This window comes from Oncorhynchus clarkii, chromosome 9 (genome assembly GCF_045791955.1).
Source record: "Oncorhynchus clarkii lewisi isolate Uvic-CL-2024 chromosome 9, UVic_Ocla_1.0, whole genome shotgun sequence".
NCBI lineage: Eukaryota > Metazoa > Chordata > Actinopteri > Salmoniformes > Salmonidae > Oncorhynchus > Oncorhynchus clarkii.
In genome coordinates, this window is record NC_092155.1 from 52,627,854 (window position 1) to 52,652,568 (window position 24,715).

The following is a 24,715-nucleotide window of genomic DNA, read 5'->3' on the forward strand; positions in this document are numbered from 1 at the left end:
TCAATATGTGGTAATACTCTACATTATCTCTGTCCCATTTAGCATTCATAATTCAGTGTGATATGATAATTTATCAAATTGTTGTACATACTGAATAGTCAACACAAACACGAGACAATTGATTAGGGGAAGCATTAAGATGTAGATGTGAAGATTTACATATCAGGCCTTTAAGATATAATTTTCAATAATCTATTAAATCATCCAACATTAATCTTCTCATATCTGTATGATATTAGGTAATGTTTCAGTTTACACTGGCCTCATTTGAATTGCTACCAATCTCTCATTCTTTTTTCTACATCAGAGCTGGCAAACAAGTGCCTATATTACACTAAGTGTTATGTTTATTGGTGAAGTGCGGCAGCCGGTGCGACCCATCATGGGCTGTGTTCGAATACCCATACTAAACCTACTGTATACTACATACTTAATGAGTATATACTGCATACTATTAGTTCATTTTAGTATACTGTAAACTAACGGTATTATTTTAGTTGAGCATACTAGAGCTTTACCTGTGTACCGGAAGTTGATGCTGTTGCTATGGAACTTCTTGCTAGCTTTTTAGCATAACAAATGACTAGCTAAACATTTTACGATTTCGTGAGTGTCTGTAAATTCAAATCTGCAGTGCCGGAGTGCGCTCTCGGGGTTTGTAAATCCAGAGCATTGTCAGACTGTAAATTCGGAGTGTTTCGCTCTCGAAGCGTTCAAAGCGCACCCTGGACTCTCTGGCCGAGGAGTAGGGTTGATCCGAGCGTTCAACGGCAGTCAAGCACCCAAGCTAACTGGCTAACGTTGGCTAGCTACTTCCAGACACAAATGACACACCTCACGCTGACCATTTTACTCACCATAGCAGAGCTGGTTAGGCTGTTATGTTCTCCAGGGCATTGATGATTTAACAATGAATTAACAATGTCCATTGAAATGCACAACAACTATACCACTTAGCTAAGAATGTGAATAATCAAGTCAATAAACGTTAGATAGCATATAGTTAATATACTGCCTGGCAAGTTCGATGTATTAGTATCCAACTAACGTTAGGTAACTAACTAACATACTAGTACATACTGCTGTAATGCTATGCGGCTCATAAGGATTTAAAAGTCATTACTTTATTACACTGCCCAACATTTTCTTAACATTTGTCATTAGTTAGTTCAATGAATTTGTTTTCGCTCGTCGGACATTGGCTGCATATCTTCCGCCAATTTCGTCAAATCTGAAAACGTTGTGAAGCCACGGCCATTTTCTGAAGAATTGCATTATGGGCCCTACAAGTACGGAAATAGTGTCCTATGCGTGTATAGTTCGTATTTTGCCAAGTTTAGTACGGCATCCAGGAACATTTACTCAATTCATGTCACAAATAGTACGGTTAGTATGAGTATTCGAAAACAGCTATTGTCACGTCCTGACCGTAGTTCCTTTTTATGTCTCTATTTTAGTTTGGTCAGGGCGTGAGTTGGGGTGGGCATTCTATGTGTTGTTCTATGTTTTTGTATTTCTGGTTTTGGGCTGGTATGGTTCCCAATCAGAGGCAGCTGTCAATCGTTGTCTCTGATTGAGAACCATACTTAGGCAGCCTGTTTTCCCACTATGATTTGTGGGTAGTTGTTTTCCGTTTCTGTGTTTGCACCATACAGGACTGTTTCAATTTTCATTTCTTTCCTGCACTTTGTTCTTTTGGTATTTTCTCGTTCTGAGTTTCTCGTTTCTCTGAGTTTCTCGTTCTTATTCCTCATCAGAAGAGGAAGACAATCGTTATAGCTAAGCCTTGACATCGCCATACTGTGATAAAATGACTGCAGAGTTGCTGCTAGAGTCTCGGGTTCATTTTGGGCTCTGATCTGAATCCAACTCCCTCCTCGACCTCAGCTGCAGCACCTTGCTCTCTATGAGAGAGGCGTTAACTGGGCACTGCGTGGTCACACAGACATGAGAGAGATGGAAGTACATCACTGATTTTTGATGACTTTGGTCATCAAAAGATGTCTCGCCTTTGACCGCCCGTTTTAGTTTTTTTTCCAGCTTTGAAGGAAGTATTTTGTCCTACATGTCAAGAAATAAATCATATTTTAAAGCACATCTACTACATAGGGAGCAACATACAACAAATGTGTTTGAGATTTTACGGAAGTGCACATTCACCCACCCAGACACACATTGACAAAATATATACTGTACACAATATCCTACTCTACAGTACCATATCAATTTAAGGACAACGACTACCTACATTTTTTGTTTACTTAGCTGCTTTCATTTCTGTGCTGATCCAAGAAAAGCGCATGCATATAAGGTTTTCTTTCGGGACAAGAGAGATGTACAGTAAGAAAATCATGAAAAATACGGAAGTTCTTCTAATCTCATTGCCACAAAGCTCAATCATAAATACATTATAGTGAAAATACATATTGCTGTCAATGTAAGCACTTCCATATTAAATCTCACTATTCTCAAGAACAATAGCAAATGGCTCACCTGTAATCACAGAATGTGTCATCATTCATGCCCTGGGACTCAACTTCAGGGTGGAGATCCTCTTTTTCCTTTACTGCAAGATTGAAACATGTTCTATTAGCCTAGTACCATAAAGCTCTATACAGACTCTTAGAATGTTTTCATTCAATTACATTTAAGGGAAGGAGATTGTCGTAACACTTCACAACAACAAAATGTATAAACAATTGATAAATAGTTCCTCATTATATAATGGTAAACATTCATAAGCATTACCATTCATAAAGATTAGGAACATGTATTATAGTGTATAAAGCATTTATAAGCATTTATATTGTCTTATTCATGAAGGGTAATAGAAAATGTGACCGGACATCGTTCAAAATGACACTGTGGCAGATCCCGGTTGTGAGAAAGTAACATTGTCCCTGCATTGAGAAAAAGCAGGTCCTACCTTCAGTACAAAACAGTATTATTTTGATTGATCAAATGACATGTACCAGGAAGAGTCCGTGTGGTTTTCAGGAGTACATGTTTGATTGCATTCCATCCCTGAAATATCGAGTGACAGGATGAACCTTTAAAAAGGTAACCTTTAAAAGGTACTCTGCTTAGTTGAACCATATAGGGTTCTTCAGCTTGTCTCGATAGGAGAACCCCACATCAGGTATTCAAGTCCTGCAACCCACATTCAGAATGACTGACAGGGTAGGGAAGATTAATTAGTGAGGCTACCTAAATCATCTAAACTGGAAAAGACATCTCAGTAAAAGGTGAAATAAGTCTAACTACTAACAGATTGGATTCATTTAGAAAAATATACTGTATGTTAGAGATGAAAAGGTTTTTGGTAGAACCCTTCATAGACGGTTATATGAAGAACCATTCATAGAGGGTTCTACTGTAGGCCAAGATAAAGGAAACACTTCAGTTGTTTGAGCTGGTATAGTGTGGGTCGCAGGTCCACTCAAGAGGGCAAATAAAAAGTAAACAAAAATACCAATAAATAGCCAATCTGAGTGATCACCTTCAACCTATGATGAAGAATTTCTATACTGATGGTAGTAGTCTCCTTCAGGATGACAATGCCCCAGTCCACAAGTGGTCATTGAATGGTTAGATGAGCATGAAACCCAACGTAAACCATATGCCATGGCCGTCTCAGTCACCAGATCTCAACCCAATTGAAAGTTATGGGAGATTCTGGAGCGGTGCCTGAGACAGCGTTTTCCACCACAATCAACCAAACACAAAATTATGGGATTTTCTTGTGGAAGAATGGTGTCGCATCCCTCCAATAGAGATCCAGACACTTGTAGAATCTATACCAAGGCGCAGTGACGTTGTTCTGGCAGCTCGTGGTGGCCCGACACCCTATTACGGCACTTTATGTTAGTGTGTTATTTATTTATTTATTTCACAACACGTATGTAACACAAATGTGTAATTTTCTCAGTTGAAACCACAGAAGGATATGAACAACAAACATCTCAAATGACCAAAAATATCTCCTCAACCATCCTGAGTGCTCTTTTGTGCGTCTTTTCAAAGCGATTTCCAACAGCTCTATGTGTAAATATGATTAAAAAATAAAGGGGCTTTTGAGAGATACAAAGGAGAGGGGTTTCATGAAAAGCATCAGGACAAGTAAAGGAGGGAATACAGGGGTGATGAAATATTCAGTGTTCATGTTAACAGCTCCCACAGGCGGAAATGGTAGGGGCGAAAGAGAGCGGGTGAGACAGCAACACCTTTGTGAGGCCGAGACGGGTGCACAAAGGCTCGAGAAGAGCCGGGGCCGGGTCCAGGTGAAGGCGGAGAAGGGAAACAAAGCTGGCTGATTCCAACCTGTCTTTTTGACAACCCCAGTAATCAGCGGTGCCGGGCTGGGACACGAGGGCCACAGCACAGAGAGGAGGGACAATTGGGAAGGAAAGAAGGCCTCTAGCACCTTGCCGATGTTTCGCACACAGGGTTGAATGGGGTTTGTCTGATTTCCCACATGCATGGACTGATTGGCATGCACGTTATGCAAAGAGCATTCCCACACGTCACAACTTCCGCCGAAGTTGGTCCCTCTCCTAGTTCGGGCGGTGTTCGGCAGTTGAAGTCGCCGACCTTCTAGCAATCGCTGATCCACTTTTCATTTTCCATTGCTTTTGTCTTTTCTTCCATCACACCTGGTTCCAATTCCATCAATTACATGTTGTGTATTTAACCCTCTGTTCTCCCCCCATGTCCTTGTCCATAATTGTTTTCTTGTAGTGCTCGTGCACGGTATGCTGGTATTACCGAGTTTTGTTTGACCCATTTATTTGTATTGTTCTGTTGACGGTGGTTTATGGATATTAAACGACACCGCTGTAAATCAGTTTTCGCTCTCCTGCGCCTGACTTCTCTGCCGCCAGTACGCACCTCACTACAACAAAGCTGAAGCCGTTGGCCAGGTTCGGGGTCCATTTTATTTCACTCAAATCAGGAAATTAACAGGCATTCAATTTGTTAACAAATACAAAAAATCACCATTGAAAACAATAGGTTAATGTTTGGTTGACGAGTTGAAAAGCAATTTATTTCCTCTATCGAATTAAATAGATGCCAAAACCAGCGAAGTTCAAAGACAAAACTGACCTTGGACACTGGAAGACATGTTTGGGTGAGGTGGCGTACCTGCGTATTTGCCACCCTTGTTGCGGGTCACGAAGCATGCGATGAGCACGGTGAGGGTGAGGAGAGCCACAGCGCACATCATCCCGATGAACCAGCCCTGGGTGGAAACTCCCAAGTGAAGACTGGCCAAACCTAACCCACCCCAAACAGACAAATGAGGTTAGTTTGCCCCATGCCCCAAACAACTCATATAACAACGAGTACATTAGAAAACAGATTGGCATGTGAACCATATGGAAGTCCGTTGAGGTCATGAAAATAACATTTTTTTCTCAATAGACCTCCATAGTACAATGATATCCCCTATTGTTTGATTATTTCACTTTCCCCTGGTAACATTTGTCAATCACTTATAAAATAATATAAAATGAAGGACACAGGAAATAAAAACATCTCACCACAGACGCTGTCGATAATTGTCGACAAATGCTTGTCAATCTGGTATTCTGTTGTTGTGAGTGGAATGGACAGTTGATGGCTACCAATTGCACAACATGGGACTATTCTCTCTTACCTTTGACCCTGGTCTGTATAACGTCTTCGAAAATACTAGCATTATCGAGCCGTGACTTAGCCAAGAGACGCACAGTGTACACCGTCCCAGGCTCCAGCCCGTCAATCGAGTGGAAATTCTTAGAAGTGTTTACTGCTTCTGAAATCCTCCAGTTACCTTCACCTACAGGATTCGCACAACCATCATGTGTTATTAGTCAGGCTAGCAGCACATGGTAAGGACTATCGCCATGCTAAACGCTACTTCTACGACAACAACACTGAAAAATACATTGTTTACATTTCAGATAATGGAAACAAAGTATAAATAATTGTAAGTTACTGAAATGCAATAGCAGTCAGTTTGTGCATACAGTACAGTCAAGCCTTATATATCCTTATAACTAGGGCTGTGGCGGTCATGAAATTTTGTCAGCTGCTGATTGTCAAGCAAAAAACTACCGGTCTCACTGTAATTTACCGTTAATTAACATAAACACATTTAGCATCTCCTGTCTTCCACACATAGCCTACAAGTTACTGATGCAGACCTTTGGAACATCTACATTTTAAAAAGTCAAATAAATCCATGCAATATAGCCAACACCATCACAATAAATCCAGTATTTATTTTAGACAGGTCTAAAGACATGAAGAAAATGTAGTCTATTTCAGAAGAACAGAATAGCATACTCTGCATGGTCCTTATGTTAGGTCCTGATCTGGCTCTGCCATATAGCTTTGAGCTACACTAGTTCATTTAACAGAAAATATTTGCTTAGAATTCCGTAACATTATTTTATATTATTTTATAGTATGAAGAATACAATTGAACCTAGTTGAATAAAATAGAAAGGATCTTTTCTCCACACATGCATTCTGTGTGGAGCGGTTAACAAAGAAACAGGTACTCCCTATATGCTTAATTTATAGTTATTTATGTAACTTTAGTTGTGATACAAATGTTGGGCTATATGTTTAGATTTTTAATACATTCTAAGGCTGTATGATATGACTCTAATGATGATTTGAAAAAAGTTCCATGAAAGGCATGAGCTCTGCTTCGTTACTTGCACAGGTCGCACACACTTCATCAGTCTCTCATTCACAATTTGACAAGCACTTGATAATGCCTCGGATTTCCCGGCTGCATCCCCTTTGTGTGGCCCTAATTTCCCTAAAAAGATTCATGTATTTTGTGGCCAGTAGCCGTTATGCCCTTTCGCTGAATATAATAATTCTAAATCCCTTCTCCCTACTGCCTGCCCGAAGCACCTCTCACTCACATGGCTCTCAGTCACATGATTGGGTCTTCCTCACAGGCTACAAGTAAAGACCGACACATCGGGGACGCAACTGCGTCCAATTCCGAGGCGCATATTGAAGATATTGGAAGAACTTTCCACATTTACTTTTCATCAGCCAACAAGATGAGTAGGCCTAACAAACAGAAAAAGCACTAGCCTATGTCAATCTACTATCCCCATAGTACAAAAGTTGACCTATTCTGTGCGAGAAATAAATATTCCAAACATAGTCTGGGACAATTGTGGGATGCGAAAGGTCCAAAATTAATACAACCACTAGCATAAAAAAACCTGTTTTAATTAAGCAATGAGCCCGACGCAACAGATGAGAACTTTAGCTTAAAACCTTGATAAACGAATAGGCTATTTCTTCACAGCAATGCGCACACACAGAAGGCGCAAATGTTCCATTAGCAGGAAAACACCACAAATGCAATTATGCATGTAATGATTTTATTATAAAGGTGCATTTTTATGGTGAAAATGAGCTTCCCCAAACTTGAAAACACTTGCGCTGCGTATGTATGCCAGTTAGGTACTACACCAATTGTAAAGCAAATTCATGTGCTTCATTTTAAGAAGTTATTTGGCCACTTTAGTTGTGATACAAACCTTATCATAACACATATGCCTATGGGCTAGGCTACATGAGGTGTGCGATTATGATTTGAAAAAGTTATTTTTTTAAATGCATGCGCAGTTATTCTTAAACTGGGCATCATTGATAATATATAATTCACAAGTGATAATTGTGAAAATAAGGCTAATATTGTCACCCATCACACTATTCTTATCTTTACATATACTAAATAATATATGTGTGAAATTTGTTTTAATTTAGAATGGACCATTATCATGCACCTGTATTGAATAGGGGCAGCGGGGGGAAAAAAACATGTAATCTATGCACTTAAGTAGCGAATGAAGGATGCCTTTCCCATGGTTCATTTTCATGCCAGCCAGGTAGACTTTACTCCTGTTTTAAAGAGAAGCCATTTGCTTAATATTACGATGGTGGATAAATAAATATAGTAAGTCTAGCCTATAGAAAGCTGATGGGATCATCCTCTTTTTAATAGAGGCCATCACTCTGTTTTCTCACGGAGTTACATAGCCTATAGAAATGTTGAGCAACATTAGCTCATAAGCTCTCATGAAGTGTTTGATTCGATTTTTGATTACATTTGCATTGATGTCAGAGTGATTAGAGGGACAATAGAGTAGTTCGCCAGTTCAGTAAGCTACTAATGACCATCAGCAGCATCAAAGCTTGGAGAAGCCTAATTACCATTACTAAACGGTCACATGGAATTTGACTACCATCATGACTCGTGACCGCCGGCGTGGCGGTAATATGGTCACCGTAACAGCCCTACTTATGACACATAACTACATGCGTCCATAAAAAAAAAGAGTAATACACTAGCAATGTGCTACTTTTTAAAAAAGCTGTGGGGGTTAGAGAGTAGCTTACGGTTATTCATATAAGCGACATAAAGCTGAGAGTCCTGTTGCTCGTCCCCGGCAGTCCAGCTGATTTTTACAAAGGTGTCACTCACATAGGAGCTTATGTTAAACAGGGCTGGGACTGATAAAGAGAGAAGAAAGGAAGGGGAAAGAAAAGAGAGGCAGGGAAGAGAGGATTAGTGAAGCCAAATCGGATCCCCCAAGTAAAGAACACTGCAGCCACTAGGCACCCTTCAAGGAGACTGTTAGAAAGCAAGGCAGGCATCCTCTACTTGATTGTGTGGAATTGGATTTGGTGTACAGGGAGATATATAACTTAGGCAGGGTCTTCTGAGCTGCCATTTATGACATCCCACATGCAATAATATCTAAATAGATCCGACTACTTAAAGTCTGGAAATTGTATTGTTGTCAGAGACACAGAGTGGAAAATTCATCATAATAGAAATATAGCAAAAAACAAAGGAGCATCATATTAGAAGTGTGAGTAGGTAGTATACCTAAGGAGGAAGGAGTTGCATTCACAGGAATCAAGCTGGGAGGAATGAGAGAGCAGTTATGCCCTGAAATGAAAGACGCACCTCAAGTTCCAGTGTACCCATTGAAACAGTTTCTAAATTTCTACAATGGTCTTGTTTACGTAATGACCCATTTCAAATTGTACTTTGTCAACATTTACAATGGAGGTCTACTAATGGTAGGCTCAGTGCTAGGTATCAATGCAGTGTTATTGAATGCTGAAACAATTGTGTCCAGGCTCTACAAATTGACATCTCGCCACCAATTACAAATGCCTATTTATGGTTAAAAATGACGCTGCTACCACTACTGTATACTATAGTGGCGTCATTCAACACATTCTTTTGAAGGGCCATTACATTTTTGCATTAATTCCATATCTTATTTGGAATTACAAGCCTAAATCCCAGAATTAGCCTAGCGAGCAAGGCTGGTTGAAATGATGTCAAAATTAATGTAAAACAGATTCTAATGACATAATTTCAACCCGTTCTGCCCGCTGGGAAGGGGGTGCCTCTTTAGTGTCGATGGGCATGACACCACTGGTATACTGTTACTAATGTTAGGGCAATGATCATCACACTACTAACCTATCAAAATATCCCACACAATTAACACATTCCGTTTGCAATTCTAACATGTTCCAATGGCATGGGAAATGACTTCATAAACTATTTCCAAAACATTTGAAATGTATTAAGGATCTAAAAATCCACTCCAAACTATAGCTTTTAAGGTAATTGTTGAAGCAAAGATAGGGTAGAATGCCTTTTACATTCAACATGTTATAATTCAATGTGTTACAATAAAACGTGTATTGTGTAATTCATGTATTTCCAACGCATTTTTAAGTAGATTTCCAGTAAGGTACTGTATTTGGAATTCTATCCAGGAAGCCTTTGGATACATAGTCCTCTCAGTGGGTGCCACAGCTGGAATGGAGGAGAAATCTTCAGAGGAAGAAGAGTTCAAATAAGGCACCACGTCACAAACATGAGGAAAGCTAGTCTCCAGGCACAGTCAAACACCAAATACCATACACGTGTACGTAAGCACCGATGCATGGACGCACGTACACACACACATACATACACACACAGCCATAATCCATCAATACGCACAACACAAAAAAACTACAACCATCATATATCAATGATGATGACAGCCAAATGGTACATTTTTAATCAGTCAGACATATGCAAGGGATAAAAAGCACAACACTAAAGCCAGGTATTTTCAAAACAACTGAAATTAGGAAATGTGCTTTATGAAGAGCTTATACACTGAGTATACCAAACATTTGGAACACCTTTCTAATATTGAGTCACACCCCCTTTTGCCCTCAGAACAGTGTCAATTCTTTGGGGCTGGCCCATTTTGACTCCACTGCTTCCCCCAGTTGGCTGGATGTCCTTTGAGTGGAGGACCATTCTTGATTCACACGGAAAACTGTTGAGCATGAAAGACAGAAGCGTTGCAGTTCTTGACACAAACCGGTGCACTTGACACCACTATCATACCCCGTTCAAAGGCACTTACATTTTTTGTCTTGCCAATTCACACTCTGAATTGCACACATACACAATCCATGTCTCAATTGTGTCAAGCCTTAAAAATACTTATTTAACCTGTTTCCTTCCTTTTATTTACAATGATTGAAGTGTATTTAACAAGTGACATTAATAAGGGATCGTAGCTTTCACCTGGATTCTAAATATCACATACAGTCCGGCAAAAAAGTGTTTAGTCAGCCACCAATTGTGCAAGTTCTCCCACTTAAAAAGATGAGAGAGGCCTGTAATATTCATCATAGGTACACTTCAACTACGACAGACAAAATGAGGGAAAAACATCCAGAAAATCACATTGTATGATTTTTAATGAATTTATTTGCAAATTATGGTGGAAAATAAGTATTTGGTCAATAACAAAAGTTTATCTCAATACTTTGTTATATACCCTTTGTTGGCAATGACAGAGGTCAAACATTTTCTGTAAGTCTTCACAAGGTTTTCACACTGTTGCTGGTATTTTGGCCCATTACTCCATGCAGATCTCCTCTAGAGCAGTGATGTTTTGGGGCTGTTGCTGGGAAACACGGACTTTCAACTCCCTCCAAAGATTTTCTATGGGGTTGAGATCTGGAGACAGGCTAGGCCACTCCAGGACCTTGAAATACTTCTTACGAAGCCACTCTTTTGTTGCCCGGGCGGTGTGTTTGGGATCATTGTCATGCTGAAAGACCCAGCCACGTTTCATCTTCAATGCCCTTGCTGATGCAAGGAGGTTTTCACTCAAAATCTCACGATACATGGCCCCATTCATTCTTTCCTTTACACGGATCAGTCGTTCTGGTCCCTTTGCAGAAAAACAGCCCCAAAGAATGATGTTTCCACCCCCATGCATCACAGTAGGTATGGTGTTCTTTGGATGCAACTCAGCATTCTTTGTCCTCCAAACACGACGAGTTGAGTTTTTACCAAAAAGTTATATTTTGGTTTCATCTGACCATATGACATTCTCCCAATCTTCTTCTGGATCATCCAAATGCTCTCTAGCAAACTTCAGACGGGCCTGGACATGTACTGGCTTAAGCAGGGGGACACGTCTGGCACTGCAGGATTTGAGTCCCTGGCGGCGTAGTGTGTTACTGATGGTAGGCTTTGTTACTTTGGTCCCAGCTCTCTGCAGGTCATTCACTAGGTCCCCCCGTGTGGTTCTGGGAGTTTTGCTCACCGTTCTTGTGATCATTTTGACCCCACGGGGTGAGATCTTGCGTGGAGCCCCAGATCGAGGGAGATTATCAGTGGTCTTGTATGTCTTCCATTTCCTAATCATTGCTCCCACAGTTGATTTCTTCAAACTAAGCTGCTTACCTATTGCAGATTCAGTCTTCCCAGCCTGTTGCAGGTCTACAATTTTGTTTCTGGTGTCCTTTGACAGCCCTTTGGTCTTGGCCATAGTGGAGTTTGGAGTGTGACTGTTTGAGGTTGTGGACAGGTATCTTTTATACTGATAACAAGTTCAAACAGGTGCCATTAATATAGGTAACGAGTGGAGGACAGAGGAGCCTCTTAAAGAAGAAGTTACAGGTCTGTGAGAGCCAGAAATCTTGCTTGTTTATAGGTGACCAAATACTTATTTTCCAAATAAATTCATAAAAAATCCTACAATGTGATTTTGTGGATTTCTTTCTCATTTTGTATGTCATAGTTTAAGTGTACAACATATCCTGAGGCTGCATTTATTGTAGCTGGGGATTGTAACAAAGCAAATCTGAGGACTAGACTGCCGAAATTCAACCAACATATTGACTGTCCTACTCGCACTACTAAGACTCTCGACCATTGCTATTCAAACTTCCGGATGCTTACAAGGACCACCCAGCCCTCCTTTTGGCTAATCTGACCACAAATCCATCTGTCTCCTCCCGTCTTATAGGCAGAAACTCAAACAGGAAGTGCCCGTGCTTTGTACTATTCAATGCTGGTCTTACCAATCGGAACCCACGCTCTCAGTCCCATCAAAGCTGGGACGAGAGACTGAAAAGCAGCTTCTATCTCAAGGCCACCAGACTGCTAAACAGCAATCACTAACTCAGAAAGGCTGCTGCCTACACTGAGACCCAATCACTGGCCACTTTAATAAATTGATCACTAGTCACTTTATACAATGCCACTCCAAATAATGGCACTTTAAAAATGCTTACATATCTTACACTACTCATATCACAAGTATATACTGTATTTTATACCATCTATTTCACTTTGCCTATGCTGCTCGACCATCGCTCATCCATATACTTACATTTACATATTCCCATTCACTCCTTTAGATTTGTGTGTATTAGGTAGTTGTTGAGGTATTGTTAGATTAATTGTTAGATATTACTGTACTGTTGGAACTAGAAGCACAAGCATTTCGCTACAACATGGCAGAGACTGACCAGGTGATTCAAATCAAATTGTATAGGTCACATACTTTTATTTTTTTATTTAACCTTATTTATTTAAGTGAATGTGATACCGTAGAATAGTTTAGCCTGTCCGGAAGCAAGACGTCGGTCTCGGCGACATGGCTGAATTTCCTTTTACAACATTTCGCATTAACATCTGCTAACCATGTGTATGTGACAAATACAATTTGATTTGAGGATTGTTTTGATCATGTGGACTGGGATATGTTCCAGGTAGCATGCAAAAATAATCTAGACGCATACACGGATACAGTGACTGAGTTCATAAGGAAGTGTATAGGAGTACCCACTGTGACTTTTAAAACCTATCCTAATCAGAAACCGTGGACAGATGGTAGCATTTGCGCAAAACTGAATGCGCGAACCACCGCCTTTAACAATGGCAAGGCGACTGGTAATATAAACAGTGTAGTTATTCACTCCACAAGGCAATCAAACAAGCTAAACGTCAGTATAGAGGTAAAGTGGAGTCGCAATTCAATGGCTCAGACATGAGATGCATGTGGCAGGAAAACCAGCCACGTCGCTGAGACTGACATCTTGCTTCCGGACAGGCTAAACTATTCTACGGCATCTCATTCACTTAAGAATGCTTACATATCTTGCATTACTCCTCTCATATGCATATACTGTTTTTCTATACTATTCTACTGCATCTTAGTCCGTTCCGCTCTGACATCGCTCATCCATGTGTATATAGTCTTAATTCATTCCTACTTAGATTTGGGTGTATGGGTATATGTTGTGTAATTTGTTAGATATTACATGTTAGATAATACTGCACTGTTGGAGCTAGAAGCAGAAGCATTTCGCTACACCCGCAATAACATCTGCTAATCACGTGTATGTCACCAATACAATTTTATTTTGTTTGATAAATATGTGTATGTCTTGCCTAGTTAAATATATATTTTTTTAAATATGTGACCTATACAATTTGATTTGATTCACCTGGTCAGTCTATGTCATGGAATGAGTAGGTGATCTTAATGTTTTGTAGATTCAGTGTATAGTTACAGTAAATGCAATAAAGAGGAACAATGGGTACATATTGAAGATGCACATGCTTATCCCGGGAATCTTTTTACGTGTCAATTTTCAAAGGATAAAGCTAAGGACATTAACAACGTCATAGTTAAGAACATTATAAAAATATGGAAAGAACATTTTAAGTATTCTACAAGAATCAATATCACTCTGTAAAACACAATCTTTTGGAACAATACTTGGATAGCTTTTCAGAATTCACTGATAAATTTGTCCACATTGGAAAACTAAAGGCATAGAAACCATTAATTACTTGGTAACAGGAAATACATTTGTTTTCATGACAAAATTAAAAAGTAATTTTGGACTGAACAATGTAGATAGTTTCAAATACATGCAACTTAAAAGTGACTTAACACAACATTTCAATTTGAAATCTTTTGGACATCAGAGCAACCTTGAGGGAATCTTATTTGTGTCCCGTGTGCTCCCTTCTCCGGCCTCTAGGTCACCAGGCTGCTCGTGTTTCTTGTTTTAAAGATCCGTTCCTTTATTAAATGTATTCACTCCCTGAATTTGCTTCGCGACTCTCAGCTCACATCGTTACAATTTGAGTCAGGAAAAGATCTTCATATGATAGGGAAGATATACAAAACCTTGCAGAGAGCATGTCCAACTGACAATCTCTTAGGAAAAAATATAACTATTGGAACCAAGACTTAAAAAGAACTGATGTTGGCACAAGATGGAGGGAAAGTTGGAGCATAACTAAGGAAATTACAGTTAACGATAATTTTAACGCTTAATCCAGTATAAACTAGTGTATAGAATGTATTATACAAAAGACTAAATTAACAAATTCTACAGCACAAAGCCAGAGTCAGGTCTTAAGTGTAAAACGAATAATGACTCAATAATCCATGCTTTCTGGGAATGCTATAAAGTCCGGAAATTGTGGGCGTAGCTAGAAAGTTGGCTGTCAGAAGTATTACAATGCAAACTTGCTTTTAATCCGTCTGTCTTCATATTTCAAGACATGGCATGTGGGGGTGTAGTGAGATACCCGATGGGTTGGACAATTTTCTTCATCACTCATCTTGAAACCCACCATCATTAACACAATGGAAAAATCTAATGATTTAATATTTAAATACTGAAAGTGCGTGGGCTACGGAAAGAAACAAAATGGTGCAGTTTCAGGCCATGTGGCGGAAAGTGATGTGGCCGCCGGAGATCAGGGTGGGTGTGCAAGTGGGTCTGGGCAGGTGTGATGTAGTTGTTGTTTGTACAATGTAGTTGTTTGTACAGTATGTGTATGTTTTGTATTGTTTATAAAATATCAAATGAAATCGTTAAAAAAAGAAAAAGGGATCATAGCTTTAACCTGGATTCACCTAGTCAGTCAATGTTATGGAAAGAGCAGGTGTTCCTAATGTTTTGTGCACTCAGTGTAATTGAATCTCTGGTGATACACTGTTTTTCTAAGGGATTTTTGGTAGGAGGTTTTGCTATCTGTCTTAAATGCAACATACATTTTTTTCTCACACTTTTTTGCTACACCATGAGGAGACAGACAAAAATAGATGGTTTTAGTCCAGTTGAAGAGTCCCAACACATTGTTCTGATATCACTGCTGTTGTGTCCTTGTATCACAGCTGTTGTTCTTGTATCACAGCTGTTGTTCTTGTTTAGTTTCTCAGTAGTTTCTCTTTTTCTATTTCCTTTGTACCATACACTTATTTCTTTCTCTCACGCATGTCAGTCTCTCTCATCCTCTCTCTCGCTCACAGGCAAACACCCACACTCAAATACAAACAGAAACAAAAACACACAACCCACACTTTCCCATATTCCCAGGATGCATCTCACAGTGCCATGAATGTTCCATTGTATGTAGTATCAACTCCATACTCTCTATCACCTCCCATCAATGTCTCCAAACTCATTGCGTTCCAGCTCCCCTATTGCCTATTGTAGATAACAATGACGGACTTGGCCAGAAGGCACACGTGCCCAATAGGCCCTTTTATCTCCATTCAGAGCCATATACTCTACCATGTTCAGTAATGACAGACACTATAATGTCCCAATAGGAGCACTGACTCCAAGCACGGACTACAACTCCCTTCAACACTTCAAAAACTGGTTGTCTCAACAATGAGTTCTCATTCAGCTTCATCAACGTGGCTGCCTGATATTTGCTAAAAGTTGTCAGAATATACAGTTTGTCTCATAATCTAGATGTCAACCACAAAACAACAAAAGGGTTTGAAGCTGTTGTTGAATATTTGTTTGCACAGTGTAAACTATACATGTGTAGTAGTATTTGGCTTGACACGAATGGATGCGATTTCAAAACCATGTCTGCAGTTGTAGGAGAAAGTTTAGGGTTATTTACTATTACCTTGTTTTGTCTACTAGTTCGTTGTAAAAAAACAAGCTAGCCTTTTAACTTCCCACATCTCCCCCATATGATATAACAATGTGTAACCTACAACATTATCCCAGTTTGATATGTTACTTGAATGCGTTCATGCCCATATCAGCAAAAAATAGAACAGAATTCTTCCTCACTGGCCTCCCGGGTGGCGCAGTGGTTAAGGGCGCTGTACTGCAGCGCCAGCTGTGCCATTAGAGTCCCTGGGTTCACGCCCAGGCTCTGTCGTAACCGGCTGTGACCGGGAGGTCCGTGGGGCGACGCACAATTGGCCTAGCGTCGTCCGGGTTAGGGAGGGATTGGTCGGTAGGGATCTCCTTGTCTCATCGCGCACCAGCGACTCCTGTGGCGGGCCGGGCGCAGTGCGCGCTAGCCAAGGTTGCCAGGGGCACGGTGTAGCCTCTGACACATTGGTGCGGCTGGCTTCCGGGTTGGATGCGCGCTGTGTTAAGAAGCAGTAAGGCTGGTTGGGTTGTGTATCGGAGGACGCATGACATTCAGCCTTCGTCTCTGCAAGCCCGTATGGGAGTTGTTGCAATGAGACAAGCTACTACAACAATTGGATACCACGAAATTGGGGAGAAAAAGGGGTAAAATGTAAAAAAATAATAATAATTTAAAAGATAGCAGAAAACTGCTGTAAAAACTTTACCAACTTTTCCATTTTAAAATAGCCTAGAATCACACAGTTATTATTACTTCCAAACAAAAAGCATTTTGTGGACTCTAATAAATCAACAATGTTGTTTGGATTCTTGTTTGAAAAGTCTGAGATTATATTTGGTTCTGAGCTACAAGCGTACCGACACCTACTACAAGCAACCGTAGCTGCGTTGCGTAGTGTTTTGTTCCGTAGCGTAAAGTAATCATTGAGTTTAACACAGCCATCAACTCCCTCAACCATGATCCATCCCCCTGTGGATTGGCTACTCACTTGCTTCTGTGACCGTGCTACCCTCCTCCATGCGCTGGGGTCCGCAACCCACCCTGGTGCAGGCGCTCAAGTAAAACATGTACTTGCTCATCTCCCCCAGGCCCTGCAGGAACCACTGGGTGGTGTCGGCACTGCTGACGTTCACCTCCTGCATGTCCCCCATCGCCAACGTCTCATTTACTATAGAAGAAGAAAATAATAGAAGCCATTTAGCAGACGCTTTTATGCAAAGCGACTTACAGTCATGCGTGCATAATTGTTTACATTTTTTATTTAACCTTTATTTAACTAGGCAAGTCAGTGAAGAACAAATTCTTATTTACAATGACGGTCTACCCCGGCCAAACCCTAATGACCCTGGGCCAATTATGCGCCGCACTGTGAGACTCCCCAATCACGGCCGGATGCGATACAGCCTGGGTCTGTAGTGACGCCTCTAGCACTGAGATGCAGTGCCTTAGACCGCTGCGCCACTCGGGAGCCCGAGTTTTACGTATGGGTGGTCCCAGGAATCAAACCCACTATACTGGTGTTGCAAGCGACATGTTCTACCAACTGAGGTGCAGAGGACCACCCAAGAAGAAGATAAACACACACACATACACAAAAATAAAAATTTGTTGGGAGAGGCTGGAGCAGAGCTCACAGTCAAACATTCACATGACACGGGTCATGACTTTTGTGAGCTGACGAGGAACACAAGACTCTAGTTACAAGACTTGACTAAGAGTCTGGGGCCTACTCATATGCTGTAATTAGGCTCCAGAGGTTTTCATAGTCAGGTCTCGTGGTAAATAAATGGAGATGTTAGTGTTATAGTATTTTACCCATCGATTACAGATTCCAATTACTGCACTTACAATTCACTGCCTCCCTTTTTTCTGTATTAGTGCCTTTCCATGTTATTCCTAAAGACGTTGCTCTGAAGCAGCATGTACATAAAGAGATACCTCTATAAGGTTTAATAAGGTTTAAGCTTTATAAGATGTCCTTGTTGTAGTACTGTATATTTGCCAGCCGGTTAGGCTCTCTGAACCAGTTCTATTGTAATGCTTATATTCCCACTGGCTCCTTGTACTTTAATATCAGTGAAATGCTGATATCTGATGACAAGCACTGAAAAGGGCATGCTGGCTGCATTCAGAGACTTGACTGGCTCAGTGGGTGCTAGAACAACTGCAGGGAAGGGTCTCCCATAACATTTCACACAATGCCTGCAGAAATGTCAGGCAAAAAAAAAATGCAGGTAAAAGGAAAATGTAATGAATGTGATGAAAGCCTCTTACCTCTCCATAAGATAAGTGTTCTCTTCATATAAGATGTGAATGATTTCATTTCAATTCCATGTGATAGAAAGCATATAATGACATATGAACACTAGCCATGTCTTCTTTTGATTTAGTAAATGTTTCCATTCTATTAGGGGAAAAACATCAACTACAATTGATATGCCCATAGAGGTAACCCTCTGCCAGTGGGCAATACCAATAATTGAGCTTTAGAGAGAACCCAATTGACCATTGAGTATTTAAACAGCACCATCTAGTGCAGGTTTTGATAGTGCAGCTATTGGGACAACAGCAAACTGTACTACAGTAAATGACCAGTCTAAACTGACCGCTAGGTAATAGTAGGTCAAGAGTAATATTCAGCTGGTAAAATTGTGGTGAAGTTGTGTGTACATACTCATCTACTGTAGTAATACTAGAGGGGTCACATGAGTACATACTCATCAAGTAATACTAGGGTGGTCATGTGTGTACATACTGAGTTGGTACTGCAGGAGATATCCCGTAAGGATGCCGTTGGCCTCAAAGGGGGGTGCCCACACCAGGGTGATAGAGTCTCTCTGGGCGTTTGACACTGTCAGAATGGGCACTTGTTCGGGAACTGTCAAAAATAGAAAAACAAACAAACATTACACATTCAGCGTACAATCCGTCATAATCGTATTGAACATAGGCTTACCTTGCTGTGAAATCTCTAGGCTTTAGCGTTCACATATTTTGAGCTTCATTTTTCAGCAAGGCACACAAATGGTGTATTAATATACAGTATAAGACAAACACTCACACTTACAGTAACATTTTGTGTTCTGTGACAACACCACAGTTCTCAGGGCGGGTGATGTCACTGCACAATGGCTATTACTACAGGACACAGCTAACTATCTCACATCTGCTACACAAAGTTTGCATTGTTGTACTGTTATGCCTTGAAGTAAACCTGTGAGTGCACACATTCCTCTGCCAAATATTTACCTCCTTCTGGAGTCTGGAAGGTGACGGGGTCACTATTGGGGCCGTTGCCCCTTTTGTTAAAGACGTTGACGGTAAGTCTGTACTCCGAGAAGGGTCTGAGGCCAGGTACCATGGCATGGCTCCTGTTCCCTGGGAACGTCAGGAAATGTCTCTCCTCAGGAATTCTGTTGGAATGTAGGAGACTCCGTTTCCTCAGCCAGTGCACCTGAGGGAGGGATAGAAAATGAAGAGACTTATATGGCAGGCATTTTGAAGATGATATTCAAATGAGAAAAGTTTTGTTTGTGATGGAGATGGTTTCACAGGACCTTTTTTTATTTATTTATTATATATTTTTATTGGACATATACACTCCCCTCCATATGTATTTGGACAGTGAAGCTAACCATTTTAATTTGGCTCTATACTCCAGCATTTGAGATGGAATGTTTCATATTATGCGACAGTACAGAATGTCAGCATGTCTTGCGAAATTTTGGAGTCACTTTTATTGCAAGTAAGAATAGAAGATATTTCTGAACACTTTTACATCCATGTGGATGCTTCCATGATTATGAATAATCATGAATTGTGAATAAGGATGAGAGAGAAGCTTTCAGAGGCACAAAGATCATAACCCCTAATTTTTTGTTGCCGCCTCTGAACGGCATCTCACTCATCATTATTTATGATTTATTCATGATTTTTCTTAATCATGGGATCAGAAACATCTCACCTACTCACTTAAAGAAAATAACTCTAGTCATCATTCAGTTACTATTGGACAAAACATAACCCAAAACACAATCAAAACAAACTGCAAATTAGTTTGTAGAGTCGCAAGCTTGATGTAGTTGTCACGCCCTGACCATAGAGAGCCCTTGGTTCTCTATGGTGTAGTAGGTCAGGGCGTGACTAGGGGGCGTTCTAGGTTATATATTTGGTGCTCTTGGTATGCATCCCAATTAGAGGCAGCTGATGTTCATTGTCTCTAATTGGGGATCATACTTAAGGGTTCCCTGTTCCCACCTGCTTTGTGGGATATTGTTTGTGCTTGTGCACCACGTAGTCACGTTTCAATGTCCGTTTATTGTGTTTTGCTTAAAGTTTTACTTTGAAATAAATATGTGGAACAACATCTGCTGCTCCTTGGTCCTGTTCTTACGACATCCGTGACAGTAGTCAATGCATGAAATACTAAACTTTTGACTTCTTTAATACATTATAAGTGAATATGTTCAAATTAATTATTCAAATGGGAGGACTAGATACATAGTGATTTCATTTCTAAACAGTAAAACATATATTTATGAAAATACCTTCAAATAAAAGGTGACATTCTGTACTGTCACCTTATATGAAACCTTTGATCTCAAATCCCAAAATCTGGAATATAGAGACAAATTAAAAATTGTTGCTTCACTGTCCAAATACAGCGCCTTCGGAAAGTATTCAGACTACTTGACTTTTTTCACATTTTGTTACATTACAGCCTTATTCTAAAACGGATTAAATTAAACAAAAATCCTCAGCAATCTACACACGTCTATACCCCATAATGACAAAGCAAACAGGCTTTTAGAAATGTTTGCAAAAGTATTAAAAATAAAACAACTTTAATTACATAAGTATTCATACCCTTTCCTATGAGACTTTAAATTGAGCTCAGGTGCATCCTGTTTCCATTGAATATCCTTGAGATGTTTCTACAACTTGATTGGAGTCCACCTTAGGTAAATTCAATTGATTGGATATGATTTGGAAAGGCACACACCTGTCTATATAAGGTCCCACAGTTGACAGTGCACGTCAGAGCAAAAACCAAGCCACTTGTCCTGGGGTCTCAGAGACAGGATTGTGTCAAGGCACAGATCTGGGGAAGGGTACCAAAAAATGTCTGCAGCATTGAAGGTCCCCAAGAACACAGTGGCCTCCATCACTCCATCACTTGATCTGAGAGTCACAGGGATATGGTGAAGCTCATATAATTAAAGATGGACTTTATGATAACTCTGACTTGTGTGTGGTTTGCTCTCTCGTGATTTGGTAATACAGGAAATTTCCACGACATTTGGCGACGAGGATAGGATAATGAATCTTCACTCTGTGACTGTTCCTGACGATCTAGGTAAATAAATCATGCACAAGTGATCCCTCAAACTTGGGATCTTAGGGAAACCACACTTCGGAAACGAAGCAGATGGACCCACCTTTGATCTGAGAGGAAGCGAGCCGAGTGGATACCACATCTCGAACTGAGTTGAGAGGTGAGGTGAGCGAACCACACACTTGAAGTCAAGTTTTTTAAATATGCCTCTGTTACGTATACTCTAAGTGTGAATTCCTTTGTAAGGAGCGCACCTCGGAGGCGTAAGCAGGGCCGAGTCAGAGGAGAGTAATCTGAGAGTTTGTGGACTCAAAGATACTCTGCCACTGTCCGGTTGCGAGTGACCAAGAGCTGTCCTGACACTGAATTGATCACAGTGGGGATTGGTGCGGTCTGTGGGGGTGAGGGGCCAGGGTAACTGGAGCGTTCTGTGTGAGCGGGGTAGGTTGACTCTGTGTGAGTAACCTTTCAAGTATTTTCTGATGTTCTATGTGAACATCTGACCAATCCTGTGTGGGTGATCCTTAAAGTTCTGTGTGAGTACCTAAGATTTCTTATGTTTTATGTAGATTCTGTGAATTATTTGAAATTATGATAAATTGTATGTTTGTATAATCAATTACTAGAGATTTGATAAAGTAATGCTGAGAATATAATTAGATACAATTTAAACCACCCATTCATAGACGTATGTAGGTTTTGAGGTTCGTATCTTTAATGGATAATTTGATAAAGATGTGGGTTTAAGCACTATTAAACTAGTCTACAAAATCTAGGAAATTGAGCTCTAGAAACTGATTAGAGTGTGTCAACTTTTGGTTATCTTACCCTAACGATGTAACTATAAAACGCATATTGATTATCTCCGTCTGGGTACAACATTTTAAATAAAACTGCCCTTAAGGTCTGATAATGTTATGTTAGTTGCGGGATTTATTGAATAAACCGTTTTCCATAAAGTTAGAGAGAATTTGAGGGAATCTCAACGTAATTTATAATGTCGTACAAAGCCTAAGGTTTTCCATCAAACAAATTATCATTGCGTGATGTAGTAAAGTAATTGAAATACGTTGCATAAGTAAACATAATCTACTTTTATTAAAAGGCGCAAGATCTGTTTCCTAGTCAATAAATGTTGATTTTATTCTTTGATTGCAAATCTATTCATTTGGCATATGAGAATCATAGCCGGAGTAACGCTTGGACCTTTAAAACTAGGTCTATTTTTCTGGGAATTGCCGATAGTGACGTGTCATGATTTTACTTGTAAAGTGGGTTTATTTGCAGAGAATCTTAGTCATTTACATAGCGTTGGTGGTATGGTGGTGAGCATAGCTTCCAAGCTGGAGTCCCGAGTTGTTGATTGTAATTAAACAATTTGTATGTTTTGCCTGGAAAGTTATGGTCGCTAGTGTTTGTATAAGATATAAACTGAACGTTTTAATAGCTTGTTTGGTTCAAATTGATAGAAGGGTTAAATTGAACTTTTTAATATATTGTTTAGGTTAAATTGATAGACTAATTCATTCAACTAAAAATAATAACGAAGCAAATTTTGATGCAAGACGATGTCTGTTCACTAAATTATCTGCTGGAATAATGTATTGAGAATTGAGTCGTATTTAAATTACTGTATCAATAGAGGAGACAGTTGCCTAAATTAAAGAAATTCTAAATACTAGCGGAGAGATAATGGCGATAGAGAGGTGCCCACCGAAATGTTTTTCATTCTTATAGATTGTCTGACACATGTTATAATTTTGGAGCTGCGTGTGTTATTTTTAAAGTCTTGGACATTTCATAAGTGTGAAGAGGAAAGAGAAGAGTAAGTTATAAAGTTTGGTTTTAAAGCTTACGATAGAGGTAAGGAAAAACGTTGAAATGAGAGGGGTTATATATTTTTGCCCACTGGGAAAAAATAAATAGGATATGTTGAGCTGAAAGTGATGTAGGTGTGAGTAAGGAAACATTGTGATAATGTATTCTGATGGTTATTGATTCTTGGTTTGATTGTTTAGGTGACACCAGTGAATTTGAGCAGGAAAGTTCATGTAGTCTAACATTATAATCTGTTTCCATTATGTGGAACAATGTCAGGTCATTAAAGTTGATTGCAGGTTGAGTATTTTGGAGCCTGTTGGCAGAAGACTGAATGGGTATTAATGTTGAAAAGCAAGCTTGGGTCAAACTAGTAAGTTAGTATGTTAAGTGGGGGAGTATCATAGATTTTAATTCTAGTTTTGTTACCTCTATAGTCAAAACCATTTAATATGTTTTGGGAAATTAGCTAGGTTAAATTTGGTTATTTGTGATTTTCCCCTGATACATAGACATGTCTCAGGGGCATCAGTTGTTGTTTTTTGAGAAACATGCTGATTGTGTTTTATTTTATTGAGATATGTAAACATGAGTCTCTGAGCAAGTTTGTCATCTGAACCATTATAGTAGTGAGTTCTTGTGTAGTTTGTTTGTTATTTGCATGAATTTATCACTGTATCATCTGCATACATTGGAACTTCAGACCCTGTACAGACAGAAGGAAGATCATTAAAGTATGTGCTGAACAGTATTGACCTTTGGGGAATGAAAACTTTGTGGATATGAGTGGAAAATTGTTTTGATTTTTATGCTGATGAGACAGCGCTAACTTTTGAAAGATTTTAGATTTGTTAAAAATCAGGATAGTTTTTACTAAATGTATATCAACAGGTTGAAATTATTAGATTGCTGATTAAAGTGGTTTGTTTATTTGTTTACTGTTTGTTGATTTTAGGTGTTGATTTTACTTAATTAAACATTGTATTATCTGATGTGTTTGAGTAGGATTCTTTCTTCCGGGACGGATGGAAGTTATCTAAAACATTTGTTATGACTATTTGTTGGTGTTTTTAAAATACTATGTTTGATTTTTTTTACATTTCCTTTGTGTTTGGTGAGTTTTCCATTTGTTTTAGTGCAAAGGTATCTTAAAGGGGCATGCAATTGTACATTTAATGTTTTTTATTAAACACGTTAATTCTTTTGATAAAGGAATGTTCTGGGAACCCGGGATACAACATGTAGGAACTATTTGACTATTGTTTGCAATTTGTCTAATATAGTAAAAA

At 39.6% G+C, this 24,715-nt stretch overlaps 1 protein-coding gene across 4 annotated transcripts in view; it reads right to left on the reverse strand.

Annotated features, from left to right (window-relative positions):
* Positions 1-24,715, reverse strand: part of LOC139416530 (neural cell adhesion molecule L1-like protein) — a 135,812-nt gene that overhangs the window by 18,042 nt on the left and 93,055 nt on the right. For 3 of the 4 annotated variants that reach the window (XM_071165235.1, XM_071165234.1, XM_071165233.1), the window contains 5 exons: positions 19,523-19,727; positions 19,029-19,151; positions 17,262-17,441; positions 5,143-5,274; positions 2,494-2,566 (listed from right to left, as the gene is read on the reverse strand). In XM_071165235.1, coding sequence (XP_071021336.1) covers positions 2,494-2,566; positions 5,143-5,274; positions 17,262-17,441; positions 19,029-19,151; positions 19,523-19,727 — 713 coding nt within the window. Of the gene's footprint in view, positions 1-2,493; positions 2,567-5,142; positions 5,275-5,656; positions 5,819-8,415; positions 8,530-17,261; positions 17,442-19,028; positions 19,152-19,522; positions 19,728-24,715 lie in introns of all 4 variants that reach the window. The other variant, XM_071165236.1, reaches the window with a different exon arrangement.